At 48.4% G+C, this 26,647-nt stretch overlaps 4 protein-coding genes across 4 annotated transcripts; 1 reads left to right on the top strand and 3 right to left on the bottom strand.

Annotated features, from left to right (window-relative positions):
• Positions 1–15,751: 15,751 nt before the first annotated feature.
• DEU56DRAFT_813914 (uncharacterized protein) lies at positions 15,752–17,665 on the bottom strand. Its single transcript, XM_041353693.1, has 5 exons — positions 17,544–17,665; positions 17,430–17,475; positions 17,222–17,365; positions 17,024–17,164; positions 15,752–16,974 (listed from the first exon to the last, which is right to left on the bottom strand). Exons 1-5 carry the CDS (start codon positions 17,580–17,582, stop codon positions 15,944–15,946), a joined length of 1,401 nt encoding a protein of 466 aa, XP_041206699.1. The 5' UTR covers positions 17,583–17,665; the 3' UTR covers positions 15,752–15,943.
• Positions 17,666–18,057: 392 nt separating this feature from the next.
• Positions 18,058–20,767, bottom strand: DEU56DRAFT_454897 (uncharacterized protein). The gene is made up of 13 exons (XM_041346311.1): positions 20,233–20,767; positions 20,121–20,174; positions 19,995–20,070; positions 19,677–19,944; positions 19,597–19,621; positions 19,393–19,481; positions 19,260–19,343; positions 19,165–19,206; positions 19,090–19,110; positions 18,788–19,038; positions 18,560–18,736; positions 18,410–18,501; positions 18,058–18,354 (listed from the first exon to the last, which is right to left on the bottom strand). Exons 1-13 carry the CDS (start codon positions 20,697–20,699, stop codon positions 18,135–18,137), a joined length of 1,866 nt encoding a protein of 621 aa, XP_041206698.1. The 5' UTR covers positions 20,700–20,767; the 3' UTR covers positions 18,058–18,134.
• Positions 20,768–21,754: 987 nt separating this feature from the next.
• Positions 21,755–24,814, top strand: DEU56DRAFT_981896 (WD40-repeat-containing domain protein; the record flags this gene model as incomplete). The annotated part of the gene is made up of 5 exons (XM_041359866.1): positions 21,755–22,864; positions 22,934–22,957; positions 23,011–24,354; positions 24,403–24,632; positions 24,682–24,814. 5 exons carry the CDS (start codon positions 21,755–21,757, stop codon positions 24,812–24,814), a joined length of 2,841 nt encoding a protein of 946 aa, XP_041206697.1.
• A 238-nt stretch (positions 24,815–25,052) lies between these two features.
• On the bottom strand, positions 25,053–26,543 carry DEU56DRAFT_739947 (uncharacterized protein; the record flags this gene model as incomplete). The annotated part of the gene is made up of 4 exons (XM_041348774.1): positions 25,053–25,261; positions 25,322–26,101; positions 26,144–26,225; positions 26,277–26,543. Coding segments are annotated over 4 exons (1,338 nt in total), but the record flags the coding sequence as incomplete, so codon positions are not given.
• Positions 26,544–26,647: the final 104 nt, after the last annotated feature.

The raw sequence follows: 26,647 nt of genomic DNA, 5'->3' as shown, positions 1-26,647 counted from the left end.
ATGGGCTATATTTGGGGATACTTCATGAACATTACATGCCCCTAATAGCAATCTGGCTATATTCTTGGGCGTACATGTTCCTAGTCTGATGTGGGATACATCATGCTCTGCGTCCTTCTGCGTATCGGACAAATGATCCAAAAGAAAAGGCCTATTGTCTCTGTGTTTTCGCCAGCTTGAACTTGCTGCATATTGATAATGATGAGTGGTCAATTGTCAGACTGATTCGTCTGTCGTCCTTCGTCACTTGAGGGAATCGATTCTTCATCATCACTGGAACTTTCTTCTATGCCCGATAATTGTGCTTCGTCTCCCTCTAATGCATCGGCAAGTGAGGGTAGGATAGATGAATTGCGTGTGATGTAGGGAATTAATCGGAAGGCAGCTATTCCTCTTCGCGATAAATTTCCATTCATCTCCCTAAGCACGTATGATCCTCCTTTTGTTTGTCGGTCGACAACAAAGGGTCCCAGATAACGAGGTTTGGTCTTGCGGTTAAGTTCTTTCTCAACCTGTGTGTTTCGAACAAGAACCAAATCTCCTGGTTTAAAAGCATTGCGTTGCAAACGTAGGTGATACTTCTCTTCAAATTGAAGCTTTGACTTGAAGCGAGCTTTCTTGAGTGTCTGAGCTGCTTTTTCCAAGTCTTCTGGACGGCGTTCAATTTGGCGTATCCTCAACGCAAGAAAATCAGCCGGATCCATATTGGTATGGAAGCCTTCCACCATAAAAGTTGCCTCCATGAGGTCGAAGGGCAAGACAGGGTGGACTCCATGTACCAAGTAGAATGGCGATAATCCGGTAACACGACTGGAAGTGATATTTTCTGCAAATAGTGCAGCTTTCACTTTGTCTGGCCAGTGTGAAACGTGCTTTCCACAGCTCTTCACAATGGCTTCCCTAATATTGAAATGTCCACGCTCTACAACTCCATTCGCTTGGGAATTGTAAGGGGAAATTTGAATCTGGGGGATATTGACTCGCTTGAGGAGTTGCTCAAATGCTCCTCTGACTTCTGGTCCATTGTCTGTAACGACTTGGCCAATGGCACCATAGCGGCAATATAGGTCTTCCCAGAAAAAGTTGGCCATGACTTTGGCCGTTGCTCTTCGTAGGGCTCTTCCTTCTACAAAGCGTGATAGATCGTCCCTGGCAACAACAAGATTTTTGTAGCCTGCAGCTGAAGGCATCTTCATAATATCCACATAAATCTTGACGAAGATTGTTGCAGGGGTGGAAATGGTAACCGGAATGTGCATCTTCCGTACACTACGGATTTGGCAGTCATGGCAAGATTGCACATGATGCTTAACATCCGTGTACAAGTGAGGCCAATAGAAGCGATATCGAATGGTCTCGAATGTTGCTTGTACTCCTTTATGTCCTAGCTCTTCGTGTGCATTGAGCAGGATAGACACTCTCTTATCACTGTCGAATATGACAAGCAAAGGTGGACGGCCAGGCAAGCGTTTGAACATCTGGTCGCCTCGGACAAAGAATTGTGTTGCCCGATTGACAAACTTTTTGCGCTTTGCTGTCTTTTCGAAATGAGGTGCTTCAAGCGTAGTCAAGAACTTGAATATGTCACGAAGGGACTTTTCTTGACTAGCTGAACCGGTGAGCACAGATGGAAGTGATGTCGATGGATAAGAGGGTCGTGTTTGACATAGGAAGTGTGGTCGATAGCGTTCTTGAGACATGCCACTGTACAAGGCAATGTCATCCAACCAGGAATCTTCATCTGGTTGTTCTTCTTCGTCTTCTGCTAGAGGTCGTCTTGATAATGCATCAGGACCTTTGAACCTCGTAGCAGGTACATGAATGAGGGTGAAATCGAATAGCAATATTCCTTGGATCCAGCGATTGATAGTAGCATTTGGCTGGAGGTCCGGTTCATTAAGCATTCCCTTGATGTACTTTGCGTCGACTTCGACATGCAGAGTTTGTACACCAATAATATGAAGTCGGAAATGCCTAAGAGCACGAAATAATCCATAGAGCTCTAGCTTTGGTTGGGAATATCTGGATTCTACATCTCCCATTGGAAGTGAACCATAGCGTGCGGGTCTTCGCTTTCCATTGTTATCAATTTGAGAGAGTATGATTCCAACCGCGATAAAGCTAGAGTCCACTGAGAGAATGACAGGGTTGGGTGATGTGTAGTCGATACTGCGCATGGCTGGGGCTGATGAAACTCTCTGTTTGAGAATTGAAAGCTTCATCTTGTTTGTCTCCCCAAATAAATGGTGTGTCTTTCTTCCATAGACACGTGATGGATTTCGCTAGTTCTGAAAATCCTAGGATCCATATGCGAACAGTACCACACAGTCCCATAAATCCTCTGGCTTCCTTGACAGTGGTAGGAATAGGCCATTTCAAAATCTTGGAGACTTTGTCTGTGTCTGGTAGTCTCCCTTCAGGTGTGCACCGTTGTCCAACAATAAGGACTTCTGGTAGACACAGCTGGATTTTGGTAGCAGCAAAGGTAGCACCAACATCTTTGATACGGTGCATTACCCTGTGGACATTTTCTGCATGCTCCCAAATAAATCTCCGAATACCAGGGTTTTCTTTTAAAACCTCTGGTTTGCCATCATCGTCCAGATAGACTGACTTAGGTCCTTTGACCGGTAAGTCATCTATGAACACATTGGCCACATGGGGAATTTCATCCTGCAGGACAAAGCTAGTGCATTTTTGAAACTCTGCAGGTGCATTCGTATATCCCATAGGCAAAGCCGTTAAACGTAGCAATCCCAATGGTGTTAGGAAAGCTGTCAAGTCTCTGCTATCTGGGTGCATTTTTCGTGCATCAAATCCCCAGAATAGGTCAAAGACTGTGTAACACTGGCATCCCGCAAAAGACTCGACAAAGTCATCTACGATGGGGATTAATCCAGCATCACGGATGGATATTTTGTTTAGGGGTTGAAGGTCATGGACGAGTCTGAGCTTTCCATTTTTCTTGAGTACACAGAACCAGCGCGAGCGATATGCGATTGGCTTGGTTCGTATACTCCTGCTCTGATCTTTGTTTTTAATAGCTCGATGACCTTTTCCCTAATACCAGGTGGGATTGGAATATTCTTACATTCCCATGGAACATGGGGAATGGTAGGAATAATATATGGAGTGAAGTATGATTCCTTTAGCGTGCCTCGATCCGTTTCTTCAAAGGCAAGTGTATCTTGGTTTAGATCCATGATGTGCTCGAATAGCTTGACTTCCTGTGGCAGCAGGAATCCCTTGGAGTTGATATTTAGGCTATCCAAATTCTTTTGTGAAAGCCTTCCATTAGGGATGAAATTGGGTGGATTTCGAGTCAAGGGTGTCATGGATGCCAAAGGATCATGCGGAAAATGACGCAAAACGCGGGCTTCCTGTGGGAATGTTCCCGAGACAGGTTTAATCTTTTTGTCCACACGTTTGTACATGGTCATCACGGGTTCGTAACTTGGATCATTGAGACTGGAAGCCGTACATTCAATTAAGAAGTCGGATTCTTCAATCTCGAAATTGTCCAAATCATCATAGTTTTCGGAGGGCATCATTGCCTGTCCTAGACTATCATAGTATTCTTGTATGGTTTGACTTTCGAGCACGTCACCAGGGTACACAAGCAAAGGAGATTCATTGAAATTGTCTAGTGTTTCACTAGTACAAATTCCTAGAACAAGTCCTTTCGTACTTGGGCCTGACGTAAGTCGAAACCGATACAAATACATTTTGAAACAGAAATAAACATACATGGCTAGCAGACAACAGAGAATTCGCAAACACGAACACAAATACATGGCTAGCAGACAACAGAAGATTCGCAAACAACACAAATACATGGCAAGCAAACACATGCAAAGAAAATAAAGAAAAACAAGATTTTGACTGTTTTTCGATGTTTTTGGATTTTTTATGAAGTTAGCACGACAAAATTTTTCCGCATCCAGATACGACTCTGGATGCGCAAATAGGGGTGTCCATGTGCTGTTTTTTGACTCTTTTATGAAGTTAGTGCACACAAAACTCTTTTGGCTAGTCAATGATGTCAGTGCACATGCATCATGACTAGTGCGAGGATTTACCTCGTCTTTAAGCAATGTAGAAGAGGTGACCAGAGTGTGGTTCACCATCTTCGTCCTCTCGATCTTCATCAGCATAGAAATGATAGAATGTTTTGTTGGCTGATGGAGATGAACGAAAAGGACTACATGCCATCATTACCAAACGGATCCGACGTACTCCGAGCAAACGGTCACGAGCATGAGCAAATGTAACAATCTCGTCTTCATTTTGTGAATCGAGAAGCCCGTGTTGCACAAGGGAGTAGACAATGTCTCGGTCGGGGAATGGTAAGACGAGGATGGATGCGATAATGTCCGCAAGTCGAAGTTCACCGTGGAATTCGCAAACGGCACATAAAGCATTGAGGAGCTCGTCTCGTCTCCATTGAAGAATGGATTAACCAAATTATGGTTATGGTGATAGAACGAGTCGTCAACATGGGTTCCAAAGACTCCTTCCTTGTCGCAGTTCAATACAAAGGGTTCTCGTCTGGCTTCTTCGTACATCCGTGGGGGTAGGCAGTCTTCGAGCAGTGCAAGTATTCCTTTGGCTTTGGCACGATGCTCGATAAGTTCTTCGGCTCGTTCAGTCCAGTCACGCGATGCGCGTGGTTCAGGTGATGCAACACTCAGATACTCCCCATCGGCTCCAGGAAACAATCGTTGAGCTACCGTGTCTTGGTCCCAATCACGAGCACACAAATCGCTATGTTCATCAGCGTAGGTAGACAGCGCCAACGTAACATCACGAAGTAAGGGTGTGTGAGTGTCGGAGAGTGTTGGTAGGTCTGTGGTAAGATAGTCCTCCATAATCTGCTCATTTGTTGGAGCAGGTAATGTGATAGTTGAAGGATCGATTGTAGAAGTTTCCGAAGGAATGGGAGTAGGAGATGAGAGAGCAGGACAGGACACACTGCATCTGTCCAGACATCTGTAGACATAGAGCGTGAAGCATCGGGACTGAATTCCAATACAGGGATTGGAGATGAAGGACGTGGCTCGAATAGCGAGCGAATGATGGAGTCGCCGACTCAAGGACATGCGCAGTAGTGATCAACAATCCTGGTTCAAAGATGCGAGGGCTAGCATCTGAATGTTGACCAAAGATGGACGTGTTGTCAACAGCATCGTCAACAGTCATGAACTCGTCCAGCGCGGATTCAAAGTTTGAAGTTGCACTGGGAGTAAGCGGTGGTGTAACGAGTGCGGTCATGTCATTGAGTGGCTCGTCATGGCTTCATCCAGGGAAGACACAACATCAGATTGGTATTCATCATAGGCGTTGGAAGAAATAGTAGTAGTGTATAGGACTACCATCTCCCAAGCCAGAGTAGGCATGAAGATCAACGCCATGCTCTCCAGACATGTTTACCTCAAAGGCTGGGTCTGAAGCAGCGTGGAGATCATCATTGTTCCCGACAGTGGTACCCTGGTCGTCGTTGACACTGGGTTCTTCAGAAGACTCGTCTCCTGGATACACAAGATCCGGGAGATTGTAGAGACGCGCATTATATGCTAGAGCGTCATTGAGTACACGAGTGAGATCTTCTGCCGCTGAATGAATGGAACGAGACATACCATCCAACACGTTAAGATTTCCATCCCTCTCCTTTACAGTAGGAGTAGTGCTAACAGCAGGATCAGTGCAAGGCGTAGATGGCGCGTTTGCAGACAAGAGATCCTCTGGCTCAGGGAGGTAGGAGTATGTGTTGGAGGCGTCTGCCTGGATTGGACCAATGAATGGAGTAGACGTGTTAGATACATTAACATCGTCTACTGGAATTGAGTTGCCATAAGAGTAGGTTGGGAGTGTTGCAAGGCGTTGGAGTCGCAAATGATGTAGATGTCCCGCATCCAGATACAACACTGGATGCGCAAGAGAGTTCCCGAGATGGCAAAAATTCTCCGCATCTAGATACAGCACTGGATGCGCCAGAAAGTGCCTCTGACGACGAAATTTTTCCGCATCTAGATACAGCTCTGGATGCGCCAGAAAGTGCCTCTGACGATGAAATTTTTCCGCATCTAGATACGGCTCTGGATGCGCCAGAAGGTGCCTGCGATGACGAAAACTTGCCGCATCCAGACACAGCACTGGATGCGCAAGTGGTGGTACAGATGTGCTGGTTGGCAGGGTGCCTTGCAACGTATGATGCTCCCAAGGTGTGTGCAAGTTGAGTGGCATACTCAGTAGCATATGATACGTGAGCATCTCCAGGCTTATGAGCTGTTAAGAACGCGTTGTCGTGAAGGACGATGTGTTAGGGGATGGTAATCTGAGCCTGGATTGGAGATGCTGATGTGGAGAGCTGCTAGTGGACACGGAGTCGGCACTCGGATCCGCGGTAGGCGTAAATGCAGATGTGCGTGCACTTAATGTATCAAAGACATTTTGCACTGCACATGGTGAGAGTCTGTCTTGCGGGACAGAGTCAAATGACGTACTATTAGCCACTACAGGCTCTGCTCCTTCATTGCCGATCCGTCCAGTATTGTACTGATGGTGTTCCTGTCCATGAGCCGATGCCCAAAGGACAGGAGAGAAGACTGGAGACGGAGGACTGATAGAACGAGTAGGAGAGGGTGTATTGGGTGTAGGGCTAATAGTAAATGATAGTTCCGAATCGGAACAATTGAACTTCAACCGACATTGCCCAGACTTCCTGTTTTGGAATCCGAACAGACCCGGGAATGAATTTTGGAAGGGACCGTCCATAGTCACGTGTGCCACCGAATTTGGTAATGTAGCAAATCGTTGTTTAGCACTGATTGCACCAAACTGAGGGCTAGGAGGGTGCCACTTCGTCTGCTGGGGACCATCCATTTTTATAGAGTCTGCAACATCCTGTTTTGCAAATGAATGATCTTTGCAATCGGCTTGGCAGGAGTTGATCTGTGGACCCAATAATGATCTCGTGTAGCCAATCTCGCTACCAATTTTGGAATTTGGGTCACGTCCAGCAGTGATTGAATAGCTCGAAGGTGCTTTGTCATAACCCTTTTGACTAAGCGCCTTGAAATGATGCACAGATGGTTTGGTATGCATTTCTAGCTTGTTTGTCAAGGAAAAGATACCAGGTAACTTTCCTCCAAGCCAGGTAGCAGGTTCGAAAGACCATTCAGGGTCTGTACCATCTGGTGTGCATAGGATTTCGTATTGGACCGCAAATCCTTGTGGGTCCTTGAATAAGAGCCATGTTCCGTCCTTCCTTTCGTCAATTGAGACGTAATTTCCGCGTTGCCATGGTCGTCCGAGTAATAGACTGAAGGGAACATGGTCTCCAACGTAGAGATTAGCCTGAGTTTGCACCCCGCCGCAAGTCAAGGGTACATTCTGGACTAATCCACGTAATTGTCCTTCCCCGCCATTAGCATCATTCATGCTAGTTGCACGCCTAATATCGATAGGTCTATTGATCACCGTCTTCCAAATGTGACGGTTGACGATGTTAAGCTGACTTCCAGTGTCAATGATGGCATGGATAGGTTGTCCATCACATTGCATGGTAAGTCTGATCAATAGTCCACGTGTTTTGGTCCATACAGAATGAGCTTCAGTCGGAATTGGTTTGGGTTTGATTGCATTGGCAAGAAGTCCAGACAGTTCGCGAGAAGTGCCTAGAATCTGACCCACTTCCAATTGGACTGGAGTCTTCAATACGGATTCCAATACTTTCTCTGGTTTGGTTCGAGTAGAAAGATCGGAGACACGTTGTCGTACAATTTTCTTGTCAGGGTTGGATTCGTCCTTGTTGACCGCCTGTTCTTTCTTCTTCTTTTCATTAACTGCTTCCTTAGGTCGGTCATTCATATTGGTGACATCTTCCATGATGACATCTTCATCATCTTCGTTAAATCGAGCGTGTTTCATGGTACGTGGGATTTCTTTGGCTACGTCGTGATGCTTGTTTTCAGATAATGGGGCAGGTTTAGAACGACCTTCTGCAGGTTTGTACTGCCTTGGGAATCGCGGGGCAGTCTGAATATTTTCTTTGACAAAGCCCTTTCCCTTCTGACCATTATCTCTTCGATCCTGTGGTTTGCTCATGGGAGGGGGAAAAACACCATCAAACCGCTCACGTTGAGCGTGTGTGTTTGTTTTGATGTTCCTCTCAGCAGGATAGACGTAGTAGTCTTCATCGTCATCGGTGGTAGCTGGTACCATATAGACTTCATCCTCAGAATCTGAATCATCCGACGTATAAAAGTCACTTGGATATTCATAGATTTGAGGGGTCTTCTTCTTCATCTTTGTCTTCTTTGTGACCTGTCTGACGTCTTTGTCAGGGTCTTCTTCTTCGGAGGGTACCCTAATGAAGTTTGCAGCTGGTGCTTTCCTATCCTCTCGATTAATTGCCTCAAGCATAGTCTCATCAGGCAATTTTCGGATAGTAGCTCCATTGGGTCTCTGAAGTTGTCCTCGCTGGTTCCTCTCGATCTTTCCTTGGGAAATCAACTGGTTTAACTTTACACAGTTGAACATGGAGTGTCCCTTTTCTCCACACCCATAACAGATCTTCTCGAGTGAACCAGGGGCTATATAGAATCGCGAACCTGGTTGAGGGAAATTTCGTCCTCCACCATTTCGTCGATTGTTGAAAGCTTGGTTTCCTGTGTTCCCAGTGGTCCTAGTCTGAGTAGTAGATGCTCCTCCATTCCTTCTAAAAGGTGGGGATACAATCTTCATGACAGTAGGATCCAACTTGGTTGCACGATAATACAACAATCCATACTGAGGATCATCGAGAGACATAGAATTGAGTTGCTTAATGAGCCCCTCAATCTCATCGATGGGTTCCAAAGATGTAGCTGAACTATCCTTGACCTTTGATGAAGGTTCTTTAGGTGTTTTGGAGCCAGAATGATTGCCTTTGTGTTTAGAGGCTTCCTTGACACGCGAGTGTTTCTTGTGGGATTTCTTTGTGGATCTGCGAGACTTTGGCTCAAGTTCTTCCTCCGAATCGCTTGACGTAGTGTCAGAGCTAGTAGAGTCAGAAGAGCTGGTCTCAGTGTCCGAAGGAGAGGTTTCAGTCTCGTCCTCGGAGATGAGCAGATCGGCATCAAAGCGGTCCCGGTGAAGTAACTTCTCTGCGGTCGAAGTAACCTTTTCAACAGCAAATGCCTTTGACAAATCCTTATCAGGATCCTTTGCCATAAGGCGGCTTTCAATCTTTGCCCGAAGGCCTTTGTAGATTCCTTCCCAAAAGTAAGAGGCAAACTCATCTTTTGTGATTTTCTTTGCGGATTCTAACCAACCCGCAATCGTAATGAACCCTCTCACATACTTTTTCCAAGCAGCAAGAGTCGGGATACGTTTCCCCCTTGTAGCCTTGACATAGGCTAATAGATCCTTCCTCTTATATCTCTTCGAATCGAGGTCGGCATCATAGTATTTCAGGATGTCCGCCTTAAGAGCATCCCAGTTGGGAGTTCTAAAGGAAGGTAATCCTTCAATAAATTCCTCGACATTGCGAGATGTGTACTGTGTCACAGTCTCGCATTTTTCCTTGTCCAAGAGCACTTGGTTGTAATCACACAACTTTTCATAGTGCTTCAAGAACTTTTTCACCTTTGAGAAGTCTCCCTTGAACTTCTTAGGTGCGGCTTTACTACCCGGGATGGGCATAGTAAGGATGGATAGTGCCATGGTACTAGAGGATGGTGCCATGGTAGATTTCGACGAAATATGCGCGAATAGGATTCAGGTAGATTCCTGAACACAATAGGGTATTTGCTTGAGGATGGAGCAAATACGATAGAACAATTTGTGCAAGAACCAAAGAAGCCCCCCTCGCGGTGGGCTCCAGTGATGTCTTACTACTTGAGGGTCTTATATGTTTTTGTGTAAATGTAGTGACACCACAACTACACTTTGATAAGACAAGAGTTGCCAACTCCTCAAGTACACGGTCAACGGATTTTCTAGTTTTCTCGGTTGATAACGTGTCGTTCGTGGGAGGCTCGACTATACAGTCTGTCGTTGGTTCTTGGAATGGGGTTTGGTTTTGGATGGGATGATAGACCTAGACGATAGGCCTGATACGATGAACTGCGTAGAATAGATGGACTAGACTACGTTGACAAATGGTTTGTCTGAATGGTCCTTGGACAAATATACGAGTGGATGCGCTACACAACACTTGGCTGAAGTGTGTGGATCCTTTGATGAACGAGGGACCTTTGGTATGGAGCAAAAGTCCTTGGTGATGTGGATTTGGGAAGCTGACTAAGCTTTACCCAAGCAAGTCCTTGCTGAGCTTACTCGAAGCAAGATACGACTTGTGGTAGAATTGTCCGAATGATCCTTGGACAAATGTGCAGTGAATGGGAAGTTGACTAAGCTTTTCCCAGACAGATCCTTGCTGACGTAATCAAAGCAAGAATATTCTCCTGAAGAGTTCTTTGTCCAAACAGCTCTTGGACAAAAGATATGGGTTGTGTGGGATGCTGACTAAGCTTTTCCCAGACAAATCCTTGCTGACTTAATCAAAGCAAGGAAACAGCAGTTCTAGACCAACAAAGGACTAGAAAAGAAGGTTAGGGTGACTAAATGCCCCTAACAACAGTAAAGATAGCACAAGACTAAGATTATATCAAATCTTAGTGTAGTAAGGCTGTCAGTATCAGCCTGCACTTCAGATGATAGATGTGAAGTGGGAAATCTCCAATATGGGGAGTCTCTCTCTCCTTTCTCCTCAGAGAATTGAGCCTCCTTATATACATTTGGTGTGGGAAAATTCCCAGGAACTGTATAGTACCAAGAAAATAGAAAGAGACACAAATCTCAGAAGAAATAAGGTAGTTGTAGCATAAAATGCAGAATTGAAGTGGAAAGAACACCAAAGGAGGAAAATGACTCATTCTGACTCATTTGACAGCAAATGACATCACTGTGGAGCAGTGTGGAGCATTTGTGGAGCAAAGTGGAGCTGAATGATATCATTGTGGAGCTATGACATCAAATGACATCGTTGTGGAGTTATGACATCGAGTGACATCGTCCAAGATCAAATGACTCAATTCTGGAGTCACATGACTTCTCCTAGGGTTAATTACATGTTATGTAAGCTCAGATTGTGGCTGAAGCTCACATAACATGCACAAATAAAAAAGAACAAGAGAAACAGAAGCAAGAAAGTGAACAAAGATAAACGTAAACAGAAGTAAACGAAACGCGAGCTTTCTGCCACTTTTTACTTCTCTTGCCTCAACATAGAGTAATTAGTCTAAAGCGAAAGCTTTTGGACTAGTATACCCTTATCCTATTGAATGTCAATGCATGATCTTCGTTTCATGCATGACAGCGCTGATCGATTTTGGAATGACGGGTGGTGTAGAAGAGGAAGGCGAAGGCGTGTCTGTTGTGTGCATGGCGGATTCATGAGGTGGTGATGGGTCAGGTAGGACTGGGACATGGGTCCAGCGCTCGGCTACAGGAACCCGCTTGGTGGGTATGGCCGTGTCACTAGGGCCACTTGGAGCAATATAGCCAGGCTGAGTAGGTTGGCGTGGACGTGTGCTTCGACGTGGGGCTGGAACAGGAGCTGGTGCATTGTGGGAATGGTGGGACTCGACTGGAGCGTCTTGGGAATGATGGGACTCGACTGGAGCATCCTGGGATATGTGGGATGTATGGGACTCGACTGGTGGATCAACATCACCTCCCACTGACACCTGTGGCACAGTAGGTGTAGCAGGGGTCATAGATGGCGGCTCACCAGATGAGGGAGAACCTCCCACTGAAGGACTGATACCTCCCACCGGAGTGCTGACACCCTGGTCAGAGTCTGCGTCAGGGATTAGCGGACCCAGGGGAGATAAGGTGGGGTCCCCATAGAAGACGGCTTCGTCGAATTGGACATGGCGTGACCTGATGACGCGCTTCGCAGATGGGTCCCAAAGGATATAGCCAGCGTTGCGCACGTGTCCCAGGAGGAAGCACCGGCGGGAAACGAACTCGTATTTCCGACGGGTGTCGTCTGGGATGTGAGAGTAGGCAAGACAGCCAAAGGGGCGGAGGTAGCTCACGTCGGGTTTACGACCGTAGAAAGCCTCAAACGGAGTCCGACCGTCAAGCGCTGAGGAGGGGAGGATGTTCTTGATGTGAGCAGAGTTTAGGATCGCCCAGCCCCAGAAGGAACGCGGGAAACCACTCTGGTGGTGGCAGCTGAGGGCACGAGTGACAACGGTCTGGTGGCCACGCTCAGCAACCCCGTTCTGCTGGGGCGTGTAGGGCATGGTGACTTCATGCTCAATGCCCCGCTCCGCTAGGTACTCACTGAAATCCTTCGATACGTACTCCCCACCATTGTCACTACGAAGACGTTTGATGCGTCCGCCAGACTGAGTCTCCATCCACGGCACGAACTTCTTGAAGAGCTCGAAGACTTCGGACTTCGCGCGCATAAGGTATACGAGCGAGTAGCATGTGTAGTCGTCAGTGAACACAACGAAGTACGAGTCACCAGTGGAGGATGCGACACTGACGGGTCCCCAGACGTCTGAGTGCACAAGTTCTGCGGGTGCCGAGGCTCGTCGTGCAGCGTTTGGGAAGGGAGATCGTCGGTGCTTACCCATGAGGCAAGAGACGCACTGGATCAGGTCAGCATCGCCACTGGTGCCGTGGAGTGATGAGGAGGGGAGTGACAGTCCGTCAACATGTTCGCTCGCTTTGAGGACTGTGGAGAATCCAGCGTGACCCAATCGACGATGCCAGGTCTGCAGGGATAAGGCAGCAGGAGGCGACTGTGTGAGCATAGCGGATGCACCAGTAATGTATCGTGCAGCGAGTAAGTACAGCCCATTGCGGGAATGGACATGTGCAAGCGGTGGCCCATGTCCATCACCAGCACGAAGCATTCCTCCTTTGGAGGAGGAGATGAACGAAATGTGCTCAGATGCGAGGCACGATACTGAGACAAGGGTACACCGCAGGTCAGGAACGTGAAGGAAGTCAAAATCTCGACTCGTTGAGGATTGCTCATACTGTAAGGCGAGCTGTACAGTCCCCCAGCCAGGAGCTAGGACCTCATGATTGTCGGCGAGTTTCACACGGATGGGTACATCGAGCTTCGTGTAATGGGCAAAACGTGAAATATCAGGCTCCATATGGGCCGTGGACGCTGAGTCTACATGAATAGAGCCTATAGGCATAGTGAGGGAGGACGAGATATTGACAGTATGCTCTTTTAAGGTGAGAAAGAATGGAGATTGTGGTTTAGCGTTGGGTGAGGTAGCGTCCGCGTTAGGTTGGTCTGCCAATGGAGATTCCGTGTTAGTGGCGACAGCGGTAGGGGACGAACGTGGTGCTGACTTCTTCTCATCTTTAGCGAGACGTGCACGACATTGTGCCCAGACGTGGCCAGGCTTTTGACAGTGGCCACACTTAGGCCTCCATCCCACAATCCAGCCGTCTCCCTTCGACTCGTCAAAACCCTTGGGTGGGACACGATCACTCGTCTTGGGAAGTGCACTGTTCCCTCGATGTCCAGAGAGCATAGCGACGTGCTCTGTTGTGCTGCTGGTCCCTGCACGATGCAACTCCTGGGTCTTCAATCGATTCACGATGTCGTTGAAGTCCAACGAGGCATCGCTGTTAACGAGTGTTTGGCGAAGAGGGTCGTAATAGTCGGGGAGAGCACGGAGTAGGATGTGCACGAAGATGGCATCTGGAATCTTGTATTCCTCCTTCGTAGCAGTAGCGCCAGACGTAGTGGTAGTCGTACCAGGTGTAGTAGAAGGTGGAGAAACTGAGGATGTGGATGGTGCGACTGAGAGTGCTGCGAGGTCCGACTTTAAGACAATGAGTGTCTGTAACGTCTCTGCGATGGACGTGCTGTCGTGCGCCTTTGGGACCGTGAATAGACGATCGAGGTATTGGTTGAATCGAATGGCTTTCTGGGGAAGGTATTTCTTCTCCAGGGCGATCCAAGCAAGGTGTGGATTGTCAATATCACGTAGATAGACGAAGTCCTGCGCATCGATAGCGGTGGAGAGAGCACTGAGGGCGAGGAGTCGACGTTGTCTGTAGAGCTTCACCCGCTCGTCGTGTTTCTCCTTGCGGAGGATATTCTGGTCAGAGTCTGAGAGTTGGGCTGGTGGGGACGGTTCTACTTCGTCTCCACTGACGTAGGACCATAGTCCAATACCGCCGGCCCACATCTTGAAACCTGTCGCCCATTGGGAGTAATTAGAGCCGTCGAGAGTGAGTTTCTCGTGCGGGTACTTCTCGGTTTTCGGGAGAGAGTCCGATGATGCCATAGTGATCGAAAATTAGGGGTGACACTTCGATATTGGTTTGAAACCCGGTAGGAAGTGTGATGGGTGAACGGACGTTCGAGAAGTGCTGATGCGAGAGATGGGGTAATGCCACTGTCCTTTCAGCCAGGGCTCATAACCTGTTGAGAGACGAGAACTAGAGTACGAGGCTCAGTCACGGTTAAAGAGACTAGCATTCAGCGTAGTACTACGAACCTAGAGTACGAGGCTAATGTATATAGTGAGTATAATGGAATAAGAATGAGGAAAAATATGATACACACCTCAGTCACGGTTAAAGAGACTGAGGTGCGTTGGCGCTGGTTCGTAGTCTTATATAGAGTTAGAATAAAGTTAGAATACGGTTGAAAACGGGAAGAGAAAATGAGTAAGGTACTGTTACTGTCTTGCATTCATATATGTCAGGACGTCGTGACGTCCGGTGTGCCCTGGTGGTCAGGCGCACTCTCAACACTTTGTCGGCTTGCTTCAAGGATTCTGAGGTGGCGAGGGATGCGGAGTGGACTAAGGCAACTTGAGGTGAGATGGCGGCTACCACGTGTTCTACTAGACGAGAGGCTAAAGTGTCCGAGATCATCTTTGCCGCAGTTTCTGCTATTTCACATGCTGCATGTTCCTTGAGAACAAACGCCACTGCGCGAATTGCCGAGGTTACTGGTATGGGAGTACTGCTCGACATTTGCGTAATCTGAAAAAGAACCGAAATTAGGTGAGTCAGCGAGAATGGTTCGTTGACGTGGCATAGCAGCTTTGAGGCCAGGAATTCTTTTCCGCTTGCAGAATCTTTAACTTTGTTGGACATAGCTTCGATAGCTTCTTGAGATATCGTCGATCTGGTGGTCCTCCGAGTGTTCAAGCCGTATGTTGGGGACGTGGTGCGTGATAGTGGAGTTGAGCCTGCACTGACACTGGCACTCCTCCGTGTTCCCGGCATGTCGGTGTGTTCTGTTCTGGGAGGAGGTGTGTACCTCTTTCGCTATTGGGACTTGTATGGATTGGTTACGCCTAGGGCGATAGGACGCCGGCGGGCGTTGTTGTACTCGCTGTTGGGTGAGTATTTTTCGGGGTCTTGATCCGGGGTGCCACTTGGTGTGGGTCCAAGGGGCGTTTTTCCACCTGTGGGTTTCCACTGAGGCCCCAAGCCATATGGACAAAAACATATGGAAGCAAGATAACAGCCTGCACTATCATGATGTAGAGTCTAGAGTCTAGACGTAGTATGAACTTGCAAGCTTGAAGTTTAGGACCAAACTTAAGGAAGTCTCTGAAAACGTGACGTCCAATAACACATTTTCGGCCGAAGCGTCACGTGAGATTGCGGAGACTGGCGGCTGTCAGTCTCCCTTACGACTTGTTCTATAGGTCAGACCCAACCGCATCACCATTTTCTCCTGACACTTCAAAGTCACCTTTTGCAGTTTACCTAAATGATACAACAAAGGCTAAGTAATACCTAAATTGTGAGCTATCTTTCGTGATTGTACAGTTACATTTGTAACAAGAAAATGAGCCTGTTACACAAAACATCCGACGAGAGAAGTACGAAACGAGTACAAACTTGATCGGTTAACACGGGTTATGACCTGCGGAATCGATCGATTTTTACATTACAGCCCAGGGTTCTCTTGAGGTGGGGCACCAACTATCTTTTCACAGGCAGCCAAGACCATATTTCGGCATACCACGTCCATAACGCACCTCCTGCCAGCTCGTGTAACACCATCACAATCCATCGAGATGCACGTCTTTACGACTTTTGCAGCGCCATCCAAAAGAGCGCCGTTGAGCATAGAATCAAGCCCGTCTTTCGCTCCGCCTCTGCTCGCGCAAGAGTTGAGTATGTGGCACAGATACCATGTCGCATCTTTCCGTGCTAGAACCTCGAGCCTGGCCTGTCTACTGAGCACAGTTCTCCGTCTGTGGGGAAGAGACGCCTGCGATGATTCCGGACCGCGAGATGCTTCATCCTGAGTTACGCTGCTATCCACGGACCCGTCAGCGCTGACAGTAGGGTACAGCAATTCTAGCGCCCGAATCGACTCCAATGCTATGCGCTCCCTGATGCCTGCGGTATACCCAGAGTAGTGGGGTACTATCGAGTCCAACGCGTTCAGCGCCTCGCCGAGAAGAGCCAAGATATCCATACGAGCATCGGAAACGAGTGTCTGGCTGGGTGTTTTTGGCACCTTCTCGTTACCTTTGTTGCGGCTTTTTGACTTCTTCTTTGCCGAGCTTACGTCTAGATGGTGCATGATGTATGCCCGGGAAACGAGAGTGAAGCTGCGGACAAGAGGGACGAACAGGGTATCGATGAGGCTGGATACAGCGGTGCTGCTGGAACTGCTGATACCTTGGTGGAAGAGAGCTGGAAAAGCGACGCGTAAGACGTACACCATGAGTGGGGAGGTCATTGCGATTCTCGACTCGTTGAGTTCCGATGGAACAGAAGATGTTGAGATATTTTGGAGGTCTAGGAATTTGCCGATGGTGCCAATTGTCCGTGTGATCGCAACTAGTAGACGCGAATTGGGTGCTGCGTCGTCACCTGTCTGGGAACCTACTGAGCTGAGGACGCTTCGGAGGGAAGTGAATGCTGCGGTGAGGGATGGTAATGACTGGCCTACTGCGTTGAGGCGTTCTTCCAAAGCGTGAACAAAAAGAACGAGGCGAATATATGAGATTCGCACCTTCCCGTTTTGCAGCCCAGTCATCGTCCTGAAGTTGAAGCTCTGGAGCTTTACCAGTCTTCTTCGTTTTCTTTTTGGGGGGAGCAGCGTCCGGTTCGCCTGGCACGTCTCTGGACACGTTTTGCCGCAGACGAACGAGTTCTGCAAAATGTCAGTAAGGATTGCGGAGGAAATGACTTTTCAAAGACTCAAACACACCTTCTTCATCTCCTTCTCGCTTTTGTTTCAAGGACTCAAGTTCTTTTTCAAGCGAGAGCGCATGATTCCTCCACGCATCGTCATCGCACGTTGCCTGGCTATCGTCGGACAGTCGAAAATGGGACTGGAGGTCGAGTAGATAGCCTGCGTAGCGTCATAGAAGTCTGTAAATGAGCTTCAGCTGAGGCGGCAACATGGAGCGACCGACTTGGGATGGACTGGTCCTTCGGCTTGTGTTTCAAGACGGTGAATGCCTAGGGAGGAAACAAGAAATGAGCCGCTCGATTACTGGTTTTTATGCTATGCGAGATGTTGACCGTACTATGGCAAGGCGGACTGATATCTGTGGTGAGACTGGCATGTCTCTGCAAGTAAAACTGTAGAACTAGCCACCTTGTATGAGAGGAGCCTCGGACGGTTAGAAGAAACAACATAGTCGTGCCTGGCTGGGTTTGATTGCCTGCCAATTCAGCTGTCTAAATAGCCATAATAAGAGCTCCCCGGCTCTTGCAGTACCACTAGTACTCAGTACTGGCATTACCAGTGGTTGGAGACGGGCGCATGGATTCCAATGTCGTTTAATGATAGTTCGAGAAGACGCAAGACTGAGCTCAGGGAGGCGAAGCAATTCATACAGTGGCCCGGGGATGCCGTACCTTTGATGCGTTCGCCTTTTCGCCCAATGAGGCTAGCGCTTCAAGATGAGTATGCACAGGTCAACTGTCAAATACCCTACTGTACCTGTAGATTTCAGTGGCTACGGAGGATTGAGATCGATGTGTGAGTGACGTGGACAACAGCAAACCAGCTGCCAAGTCCTGTGCAGGAGGGATCGGGAATCACATAAAATAACCAAAACACCACATACAACTGTACACGCTACGGAATGTCCCTCATGACAAATTACATCAGATTAGACATGAGACCTGATGGCAGCCCACGATGATCTAGAACGCGACACTTGTTCTGTGATCCATAAACTCAGGTGGGATATATGAATATTATTGGTAGCCAGTACCGGCCACGTAGCCAGGATAACTATGGCAGTCCAAATCGGAGAGACGATCGAGACGGTGACAACATCAGAAGTGCGGAAAATGACAATGGATAATGCTGCGGCAAAGAATGTCATTCTGTTCAAGAAATGAGTGCTGAGTCTCGTCACCTCATAGTGAACTACAAACGCACCCCCAAATCAAAAGAGCATACGGCAAACTGAGCATGAGGGCAAGGCTCTCGAGGCCGAGCATAGAATGCGACATTTCCATCATGAATGAGGCCTAGTGGATGTAAAGATAAAGAATTGCAGGCCAAACAAATGACGAAAAGAAAACGTACCACACTTTCAGCGGAGTCCCGCCGGCTGTCATTGACCTGTCCGGCCAGGACTAGTGAGACCACTAACGAGCCCAAGGCACAGAGGGTAGACATATATGCTACAAGGATTGCAGGTGTTTGAGTCTGAACGGATGGGACCGCTAGAAAACTTATATCAACAGCAAGCATCACAGTAGACTGAGATGGACGTCGATTACATTGACAATATAAAGCAAAAGCACAACTCACGAATATCGTATATCCATTCCATTCACCATTTAGTCTGTTGATAAAGTTTTTCCAACGCCGTTGAACAATGGTGTAATCGACCCATATCTTGTGAAGGGCCCTGCTGTGAGCATCAGGGGATCCAAACAGAATGATATTCATGACACGAAAAAGGACAGTTTTCGGGCGGGGGGTGGAATCGTCGTATAACGACTGGTCTGCGTCAAGTCGCGCGCCTGGCTGTCCACAAAAGTTTACAAACTTGTCGCTGCCTAACAAAGTGGTTAGCAGAAAGGCCGCACTCGCAACTAGCTTGAACTCACAGAAATCTCCCATAAATCGTGCTGAAGTCATTAGCAAATGTATCGAATCGACTAAGCTTTGGTTGTTAGACTTACCAACGATCCATACAGAATGCTCATGCTCCTTGTCAACACTGCCTGAAAAGACGATCAATGACCATGATGACCTCCCAAATCAGGGAACGAATCACTCATGAGAGGATCCATAAGGCCGAGCATATTTGAAACCTCGTCCGAAGCAAAAGATGCTAGGCATTTTTCAGAAGTGATATTGTCTATCACGAGTCATTCCGATGTCGTAGACGATTATTAGTCTTGACCTACCTGCCTGAGTAAAGATAATGATTTCCTTGAGTCTCACGACGACATCTACTGGAAGGAAGCGCTTGTTTGGAAACAATTCAATGTGTCCCCTGTCGAGATGATAAAAGCGTGTGATAATGAGAGGTTAAAAGGACTGCAACAAAGTATCAGCGAATTAACTTCGGTCAGTTAAGGGAACATGCGTACTTCTGAGGCCATACGGACCAGTACTGTGACTCTAGTGCATACCCTGGGAGTAACACAATAAAAGAAGCTCGAATGAATAATCGACGGAATTAACTCACTGACGTGGCTTTTGCGTTTTACTCCTCGAACTTTATCCAAAAGATCTTTAGATTTGTGGGGTTCCAGCCAGAAAATGACATGTCTGTCGTGATCAGCAAAGTAGTAGCCCCATTTCTCTTTCCCATCCACCTCCACGCGCTCCAATGTTAGTTCGAGGGATGTATGAAATGTGTCTGCCTTGCGCGCTTCTTCGTACGCCTGATCAGCAACCCTACTCAATTGGACTGCAGTTCCAGGTTCTCGAACATCGACATCAGTGAAAACTCTCTGGAAGGAGATTGAGTAAAGCTATGTAGGAGCAGCCATAGTAGACGTACATGATTCGAGTGATAGAAAAATAAAGCGCCCTCTGGGTGCGTGAGCGGCTCCCATCCTGACACCGGAGCAAGCTCCCTGATGGTCCTTTTCAATTTCATCGAGCACTCTGCTACCATCATGCTTACTCTGAACAGTCCAAAGGACCTTTCTCAACCTCGAAATCTTCGTTGTGATCTTGACTGTCGATATGGATTACAACGGCATTAGAAAAGCACCTAACAGATATAGTTTACATACAATTGATTCCTCTCGTATCGCTTTATTTGTCCAGGTATAATGGGGGTAGATATATCACAGAACCGTCCTACCGCCGTAGGATGGGGCGGCGTGGTGACAGCTACCGCAATATGAATGCTGGGCTCGGGCATGGTGATATAGCTCAGCGCCAATGGCGCAGAAGAGGTCCGAGGAGACCGAGTGTTAGAAGCTATGCCGTTCAACCCTTCGCTTTGTGATTCTGGGGGTGCTTTAAGCAACGGCACTGCGAGAGTCTCGTAAGTCTTCTTCTCTTGGGCAGTTGGCTGAGAGCTAAACGCCGAGCCCGGTTCTCGCAAAACTCTGTCTTTTCCACCAATAACGGCCTCATAGTGTCGGATCAGTCGCAGAAAGAAAGAGAGAAGACTTTTATATGACCTAGATGCGGTCGTCCTGGTAGTGAGCCTCAACCAGGAGATGAATATGTGAATGTGATATCCTCCAGGCATGACGGTTCGAGATCAATAGGGTCATATGCAAGAACCTGCCAGCCTAATCATGATAGGGCGATTCGAAGGGATAGCCTTGAATGACTTATTATACATGTCAATTGTCGAAAACAACACTACTCAAGCTTCAAGCAAATATTATTCGTTCTGTAGCACAAATCCTCAAGAAATCGAGCCAGCTACTTGACGTATATGATCATCTTGCATAATATATTCCCTCAGCACAACCACCTCTCTGAGGCCCTCAGGCCTCAGGCAGCAAAGCTTTAAAGCATTGCAAGCAAATCTTGGCACCACACTTTACAGCGCACATCTTGGGGCCACAGTTAGGAACGTCGTTCATCGCGCGCGCTGTAAAACGAGTTTTCGAATTCATGTCCCATGTATCGATGACCCGGATCTCCCCGTTGTTGCATCATTTCAATTGCTTCTCATAATTCACCCTCAAACACCGCAACACAAGCGCCCTCTACAAAAGACCACTTCAAATCTTGCACTACCGCATGTGCAATAGGAGATAAAGCTAGGGAATGGAGAGGTGGTGATTATATGTAGCGGATAGTGTTTGGAGATACGTACACACACTGCTCACGTTGTATAATCGAGAAGACGCAGGACGACGACGATGGATCACACAGTTACCCTAGTAGTGTATTGTGATGGTCGTACCTTTGGGCGTACTCTCGCCACCATATTCACGACCTCAGTCTTGAATGGAGAAACAACGACGAGCTTGAGGTGGTGGGCTACTCATGGGCGGTGAGTTAGATTGTGACGGCATATGAGACCGAAAAGAGCCGGAAAAGTTATACATAAACCTTACCAATGAGAGCCCTATAATTTAATCATTCAGTGGCAGACACGAGGTATCATAACGCGAGTAAATAACGTACTTGATACGACTTGACTCCGAATTGCCACCAAAACACCGATTTTGACATCGTTCAACCTCCTCGCGTCGTTCGTTCCGTTTATAGAGCCCCGGTGAAATACTTGTGAGTGATGACCTAGACTTTGACGGACAAATTTGAGACAGTAGTCATCAAGTAATAGCCATGTCGTTGCCGACCTCTTACCCACCGCTGGCGTATCTCGCGGCAGCGCCAATGTCTATTGGGAGAACACCGATGCCAAAGATCCCTACGCCAGCCGTTAGAATAAAATCGGTTTCAAATATCTCTTCACCAACCACCAGCAAGCAGGAGACATCAGTGACAACGCCCCGCCAAAAATTTGGAGGACATATCAAACCTGTCTCCGCTATCATACACCTGCCCGACGGCCAGCGGATTATCACTCGTTCAGTGGATGGTTTGCTGCGAGTGTGGAACTTGGAGAGCGGGGAACAGATAGGAGACGACTGGCAGGACGTAGAAAGTGAAGTGCTCACCATAGCATTGTCCCCAGACGGGAAGAAAATGGTTGGCGGGAGTTGGGACGGCGGAGTGAGGTTGTGGGACATTGACACACGCAAGGTTATCGCTAAATGGACGGGGCACACAAAGCCAGTGCGATCTATCTGTTGGAGTGGAGATGGTCGGCTAGTTGCGAGCGGATCCGACGATGGGACTGCAAGACAATGGGATGTGAAGAGTGGAGAAACTATCCTCGCGCCAATCAAGACTGGGCTCCTCACCATGAACGCAATCGTCTATTCGCCAGACACGACTTTGATTGCTACTGCTGGAAATGTTGAGTTCATTGAAATCTGGGATGCTAAGACAAGCGAGCTGGTCGCGACCCTCATAGGACACACACGTTTTGTAAATTGCCTGGCTTGGACTCCGGATGGAGAAAGGCTTATATCCGGGTCAGCCGATGACTCGATTAGGACATGGGATACTTCCATCTGGGTGCAGATCAATGTTCTGGATGCGCACGCTAGCTTTGTCCGTGCCATTGCAATATCTCCGAATGGCCGCGTTTTGGCGAACGCATCATACGATAATACAGCGCGATTATGGAATCTCGACAATGGCCAGCCCATCGGTTCGCCACTTAAGCATGCAAGTGGAGTGACCTGCGTGTCGTTTTCCGTACTGGATGGAAAGCAGCTAGTCACTGGCTGCCATGACGGCAATGCGTACGCATGGGATATTTCTACAATGGTTAGAGACGCTGCCCTTGATGCTGCCCTCGGCTTAGGCACTGCGACAAATTCAGAGGTGAGTTTCGAAAGCTCTTCTTAGGCTCATTTCATCACTTTTCAAAGAACTGAAGGTTATCTCCTGCAGGATAATGACATATTATTACCCTATGTACGTGATATTTGGATATAATTATCTGATTTGGTCTCATTGTTGTGTTCTAGGACGATGCTACTCAACATACAGTTCCACAAATCAAGGATGGCAACGAAGTATCGCCCGAGTGGCTGCAGACTAAAGGCGCGAAAGACTGGTCGCAGACCCAAAGTGGTCGAGATTTTCTGCCGACACAGAGCGGAAGGGAGTGGCTGCAGGCCGGAGGCTGGCGGAGTCCGTTGCCGACCCAAGGCGGGCAAGATCAGTTGCAGACCCAAGGCGGCTGGTTGCAGACCTCGGAGGGGAGGGGATGGCTAGGCGAGAATGTTGAACCACCGTTCATATCTGCAGGAGACAAGCCAACGATCGTGGACCCACTGAGCGGAGAGTGGCCGTATACCCAGGGCAAGCAGGACTCTATGCCGCAGCCACCCACCGGGCGAGTGTGGCCGCAGACCCAAGGCAGACAAAGGTGGCCGCATGATCAGGGTAGGCGAGAGTGGGAGCAGAGTGGGAGCAGGCGAGACTGGCTGGGCAGCAGAGAGTGGCTGGGGACCCAGGCCGGGCAAGACTGGCTGCAGTCCCAGGCTGGCCGAGGCTGGCTAGATGGCCCGAACGGAGAAGACTGGTTGCAGACCCTGGCTGGGCGGGACTGGCTGCAAACCCAGAGCGCGCGAGACTGGCTTCAAATACCAAGCGGCAGAGACTGGCTGCGGACCCATGGCGGAAGAGGCTGGCTGCAGAACCAGAGCGGGAGAGACTGGCTGCAGGCCCAGGGCGGGGGGGAGTGGTTGCAGTCTCAGAGCGGTAGAGATTGGCTGCGTACCCAGAACGGAAAAGAGTGGCTTCAAATCCAAGGCGGACAAGACTGGCTGCAGACCCAGGGCGGGAGAGACTGGCTGCAGGCCCAGGGCGGGGGAGACTGGTTGCAGTCTCAGGGCGGTAGAGATTGGCTGCGTACCCAGAACGGGCAAGAGTGGCTTCAGATCCAAGGCGGACAAGACTGGCTGCAGACCCAACGTGGGAGAGATTGGTTGCAGACCCAGAGTGGACGAGACTGGCTGCAGTCCCAGGGCGGGAGAGACTGGCTGCAGGCCCAGGGCGGGGGGGACTGGTTGCAGTCTCAGAGCGGTAGAGACTGGCTGCGTACCCAGAATGGGCAAGAGTGGCTTCAGATCCAAGGCGGACAAGACTGGCTGCAGACCCAACGTGGGAGAGACTGGTTGCAGACCCAGAGTGGACGAGACTGGCTGCAGACGCCACATGGTCAATTATGGCAGTCAACTGCTGCGTCGTGGCAAGGCCACTCTCAGCCCAATGCTGATGTCGCACCGCACCTCTCACCGCGCCCATGGCTAGGGTTTTTCTCTCGTCGCGCTCCTAGCCCTCGTGCTGCTGCCAAAAAAAAGAAGGTTCGTACTCTTTTGCTCTCTTTGTTCCTATACTTATGTGTTCCAAAGCTTAGATACACTGCTGCCCCGCAACCAAACACACAAGCTGCCTCGCAAGGACAGCCGAAACAAGACCCGATACAAGGTGTGGCACTGCCGTTGCCGTCATCGCGTCCGCAGGCAGCGGTTGTCACTACATCATCGCTACTGATGCCCCCTCCTGTCACCACCACTCCTGCAGTCGTAACAGATAAGCCTGATGCTCCTACAAGACAGGCTGGATGCTGCACTCGCTTTTGGTCTTGCATCTGCTGCACGTCCACTGAATCGTCTAATGGTTTTCATTAGTGCAGAAGTCCACCGTCCTTCCTTATACAAACGTTACTACTCGCTTTCCTCTTGCTCACGCCCATCTGTCATCTTACATCCATTTGGTGCATCATCAATTGCTCTTGCCTTACACAATACTGTTATACAATAGCCCGCGCACCTGGATGACCATCGCCCTATTTGGATTTTCTCTGCATTAGTACCAGATGTACTTCAGATGTGATAAACATTCATGCGACCTAGTATTATGGAACGGCAGTGGGTACGTCGAGATGAAGGGTGCTAGCCCAGGAAAAATCGAATGAAACGTTGACAATAAATCGTAAGCTATAAGTCGAACGCAGTGGGTACTATGTAGAGTGTCTGTGGACTTGGATATCAACTGCGCTTCAAATGAAAACACCCGGAGGGCACAGTTTATCAGCAACTTCCTGCAATAGCACGCAGACAGATTCCTCCATATTCCAATTCCCCCCGTTTCCTCTGAGCTTAGTCTTTAGGATGCTTTGAGCGTGTAAGGCTCCGAGAAGTCGCAACAAATGATCGATGAAAGGGGAAAAGCGGACAATAAGTCCCAATGCTGCGACTTGACGGTGGACTGTAGCAACAAGTGACAAATCAGAAATCAGAAACATGAATGAAGGGCAACGAAGAGTACCTATATCACCGTCGCTCTCGCGTTCGATAGCCACAAGAAGCGCGCATGCGATCGACGCTTCCCATTCTGCATTCAGGAGGGTAAGGGACAATTCCATCTCCAAATGATCGGCTTCTTCTTTGTCGCCCTTGCATAGATTCTCTACTCTGAGCTCTTGCAGACGCGCGAAAATGTTGAAAGCCAAGCTCGATGCTTTTCTCCGGATATCAAGATCTTTATGAACCAAAGTATGTTCCAGCAGAATGGCTAGATTGTTCTGCGCCGACAGGAGAATTTTCCATCCCAAGGCCCTGTTGATGAATGCGTTGGAGAGCATACCAAGGAGTGTCAACAAATAATTCCTCGAAGACCATTCGCATGCCTTTGACAACAGTAGCACAAGGGGGTTGTCGAGACCGTTTCGATCGGCGCACCAGGAGGGGACCTTTTCATCGAGGAGTGCTATCCGCCATAAATCCACCAGTGGAAATAGCTGGTCCCCCGGCATATTCCACGACATACAGCTCGTGATGTCATGCCAAAGATCGAAAAGAGGATGCAAAGGCAAGCTTTGCGAGGTGGTGGAAGCCTCAATGTACGGAATCATTGCCCCAAATAGGATTTCCATGGTATCAACTTTGGACAGGGAGGTATCGAGAGGCGGAAACCAGGTTGTAGCGGAATCAAGGTAACCCCTCAGTTTTGCAGATACAACGGCGAGATCGGGGACATGATTGAATCTAATGGGTTTGAGGCCCAACAATTCCATAGCCAAAAAGGATACCGCTAAGTGTGGATGAACTATAGGTCGATGTTGTTAGCTGGAATGCAATATATATTAACTTGAATTTGGCAAACCTGGATGTAAAAACATTGCAAGGTGCATTCGTAGTTGTTGAGCATCACATCCTTGTATTTCATATACCTGCGACCAGAAATAAGTCATCGATCAGACAAAGCTCACGGAAAGCCAAACCTTCATTCCTCCTACAAAGAACAGAAATGTGGGAGTGGCGCGGACACCAAACTCGATGCCAACTGCAGCTGTATCACGCGAGGAATTGAGATCCACCTGCACAAAGGCGACGGGGCTACCATTCGAGTTTTTGTCGTGCGCAAATTCTTCAAACAATGGTTTTGCCTTGCGACTCAGGCGACACATCTCTGTCGTGAAGAATGCAAGAACACCACGGTGCTCGTGCAGAAGAGAATTAAATGATTGAAGGGATGCACAAGAGTGAATGCGTTTGATGGTGGGGGTGGGGGTGGTGGTTGACGATGATTGACGACTAAGGCGCAGGAATGGTCGTGTAACAGTTTTCAAATGGCGTAAACGTCTAGGATTCT

This window comes from Suillus clintonianus (assembly GCF_016758775.1).
Source record: "Suillus clintonianus strain FC179 chromosome Unknown DEU56scaffold_54, whole genome shotgun sequence".
Classification (NCBI taxonomy): domain Eukaryota; kingdom Fungi; phylum Basidiomycota; class Agaricomycetes; order Boletales; family Suillaceae; genus Suillus; species Suillus clintonianus.
This window is presented reverse-complemented; position numbering and strand designations above follow the sequence as displayed.

Excerpts from the sequence above, each read along its gene's own strand:
- DEU56DRAFT_454897 (XM_041346311.1), bottom strand. The coding sequence starts at position 20,699 with ATGCCTGGAGGATATCACATTCACATATTCATCTCCTGGTTGAGGCTC. Across the intron at positions 19,622-19,676 it reads AAAACGCAAAAGCCACGTCA|GGTATGCACTAGAGTCACAG; the intron begins GTGAGTTAATTC and ends TGTTACTCCCAG. Across the intron at positions 18,502-18,559 it reads GGGACTCCGCTGAAAGTGTG|GCCTCATTCATGATGGAAAT; the intron begins GTACGTTTTCTT and ends TACATCCACTAG.
- DEU56DRAFT_813914 (XM_041353693.1), bottom strand. The coding sequence starts at position 17,582 with ATGCCAGTCTCACCACAGATATCAGTCCGCCTTGCCATA. Across the intron at positions 17,476-17,543 it reads TATCAGTCCGCCTTGCCATA|GCATTCACCGTCTTGAAACA; the intron begins GTACGGTCAACA and ends TTTCCTCCCTAG. Across the intron at positions 16,975-17,023 it reads CTGGGCTGCAAAACGGGAAG|AACGCCTCAACGCAGTAGGC; the intron begins GTGCGAATCTCA and ends ACGCTTTGGAAG.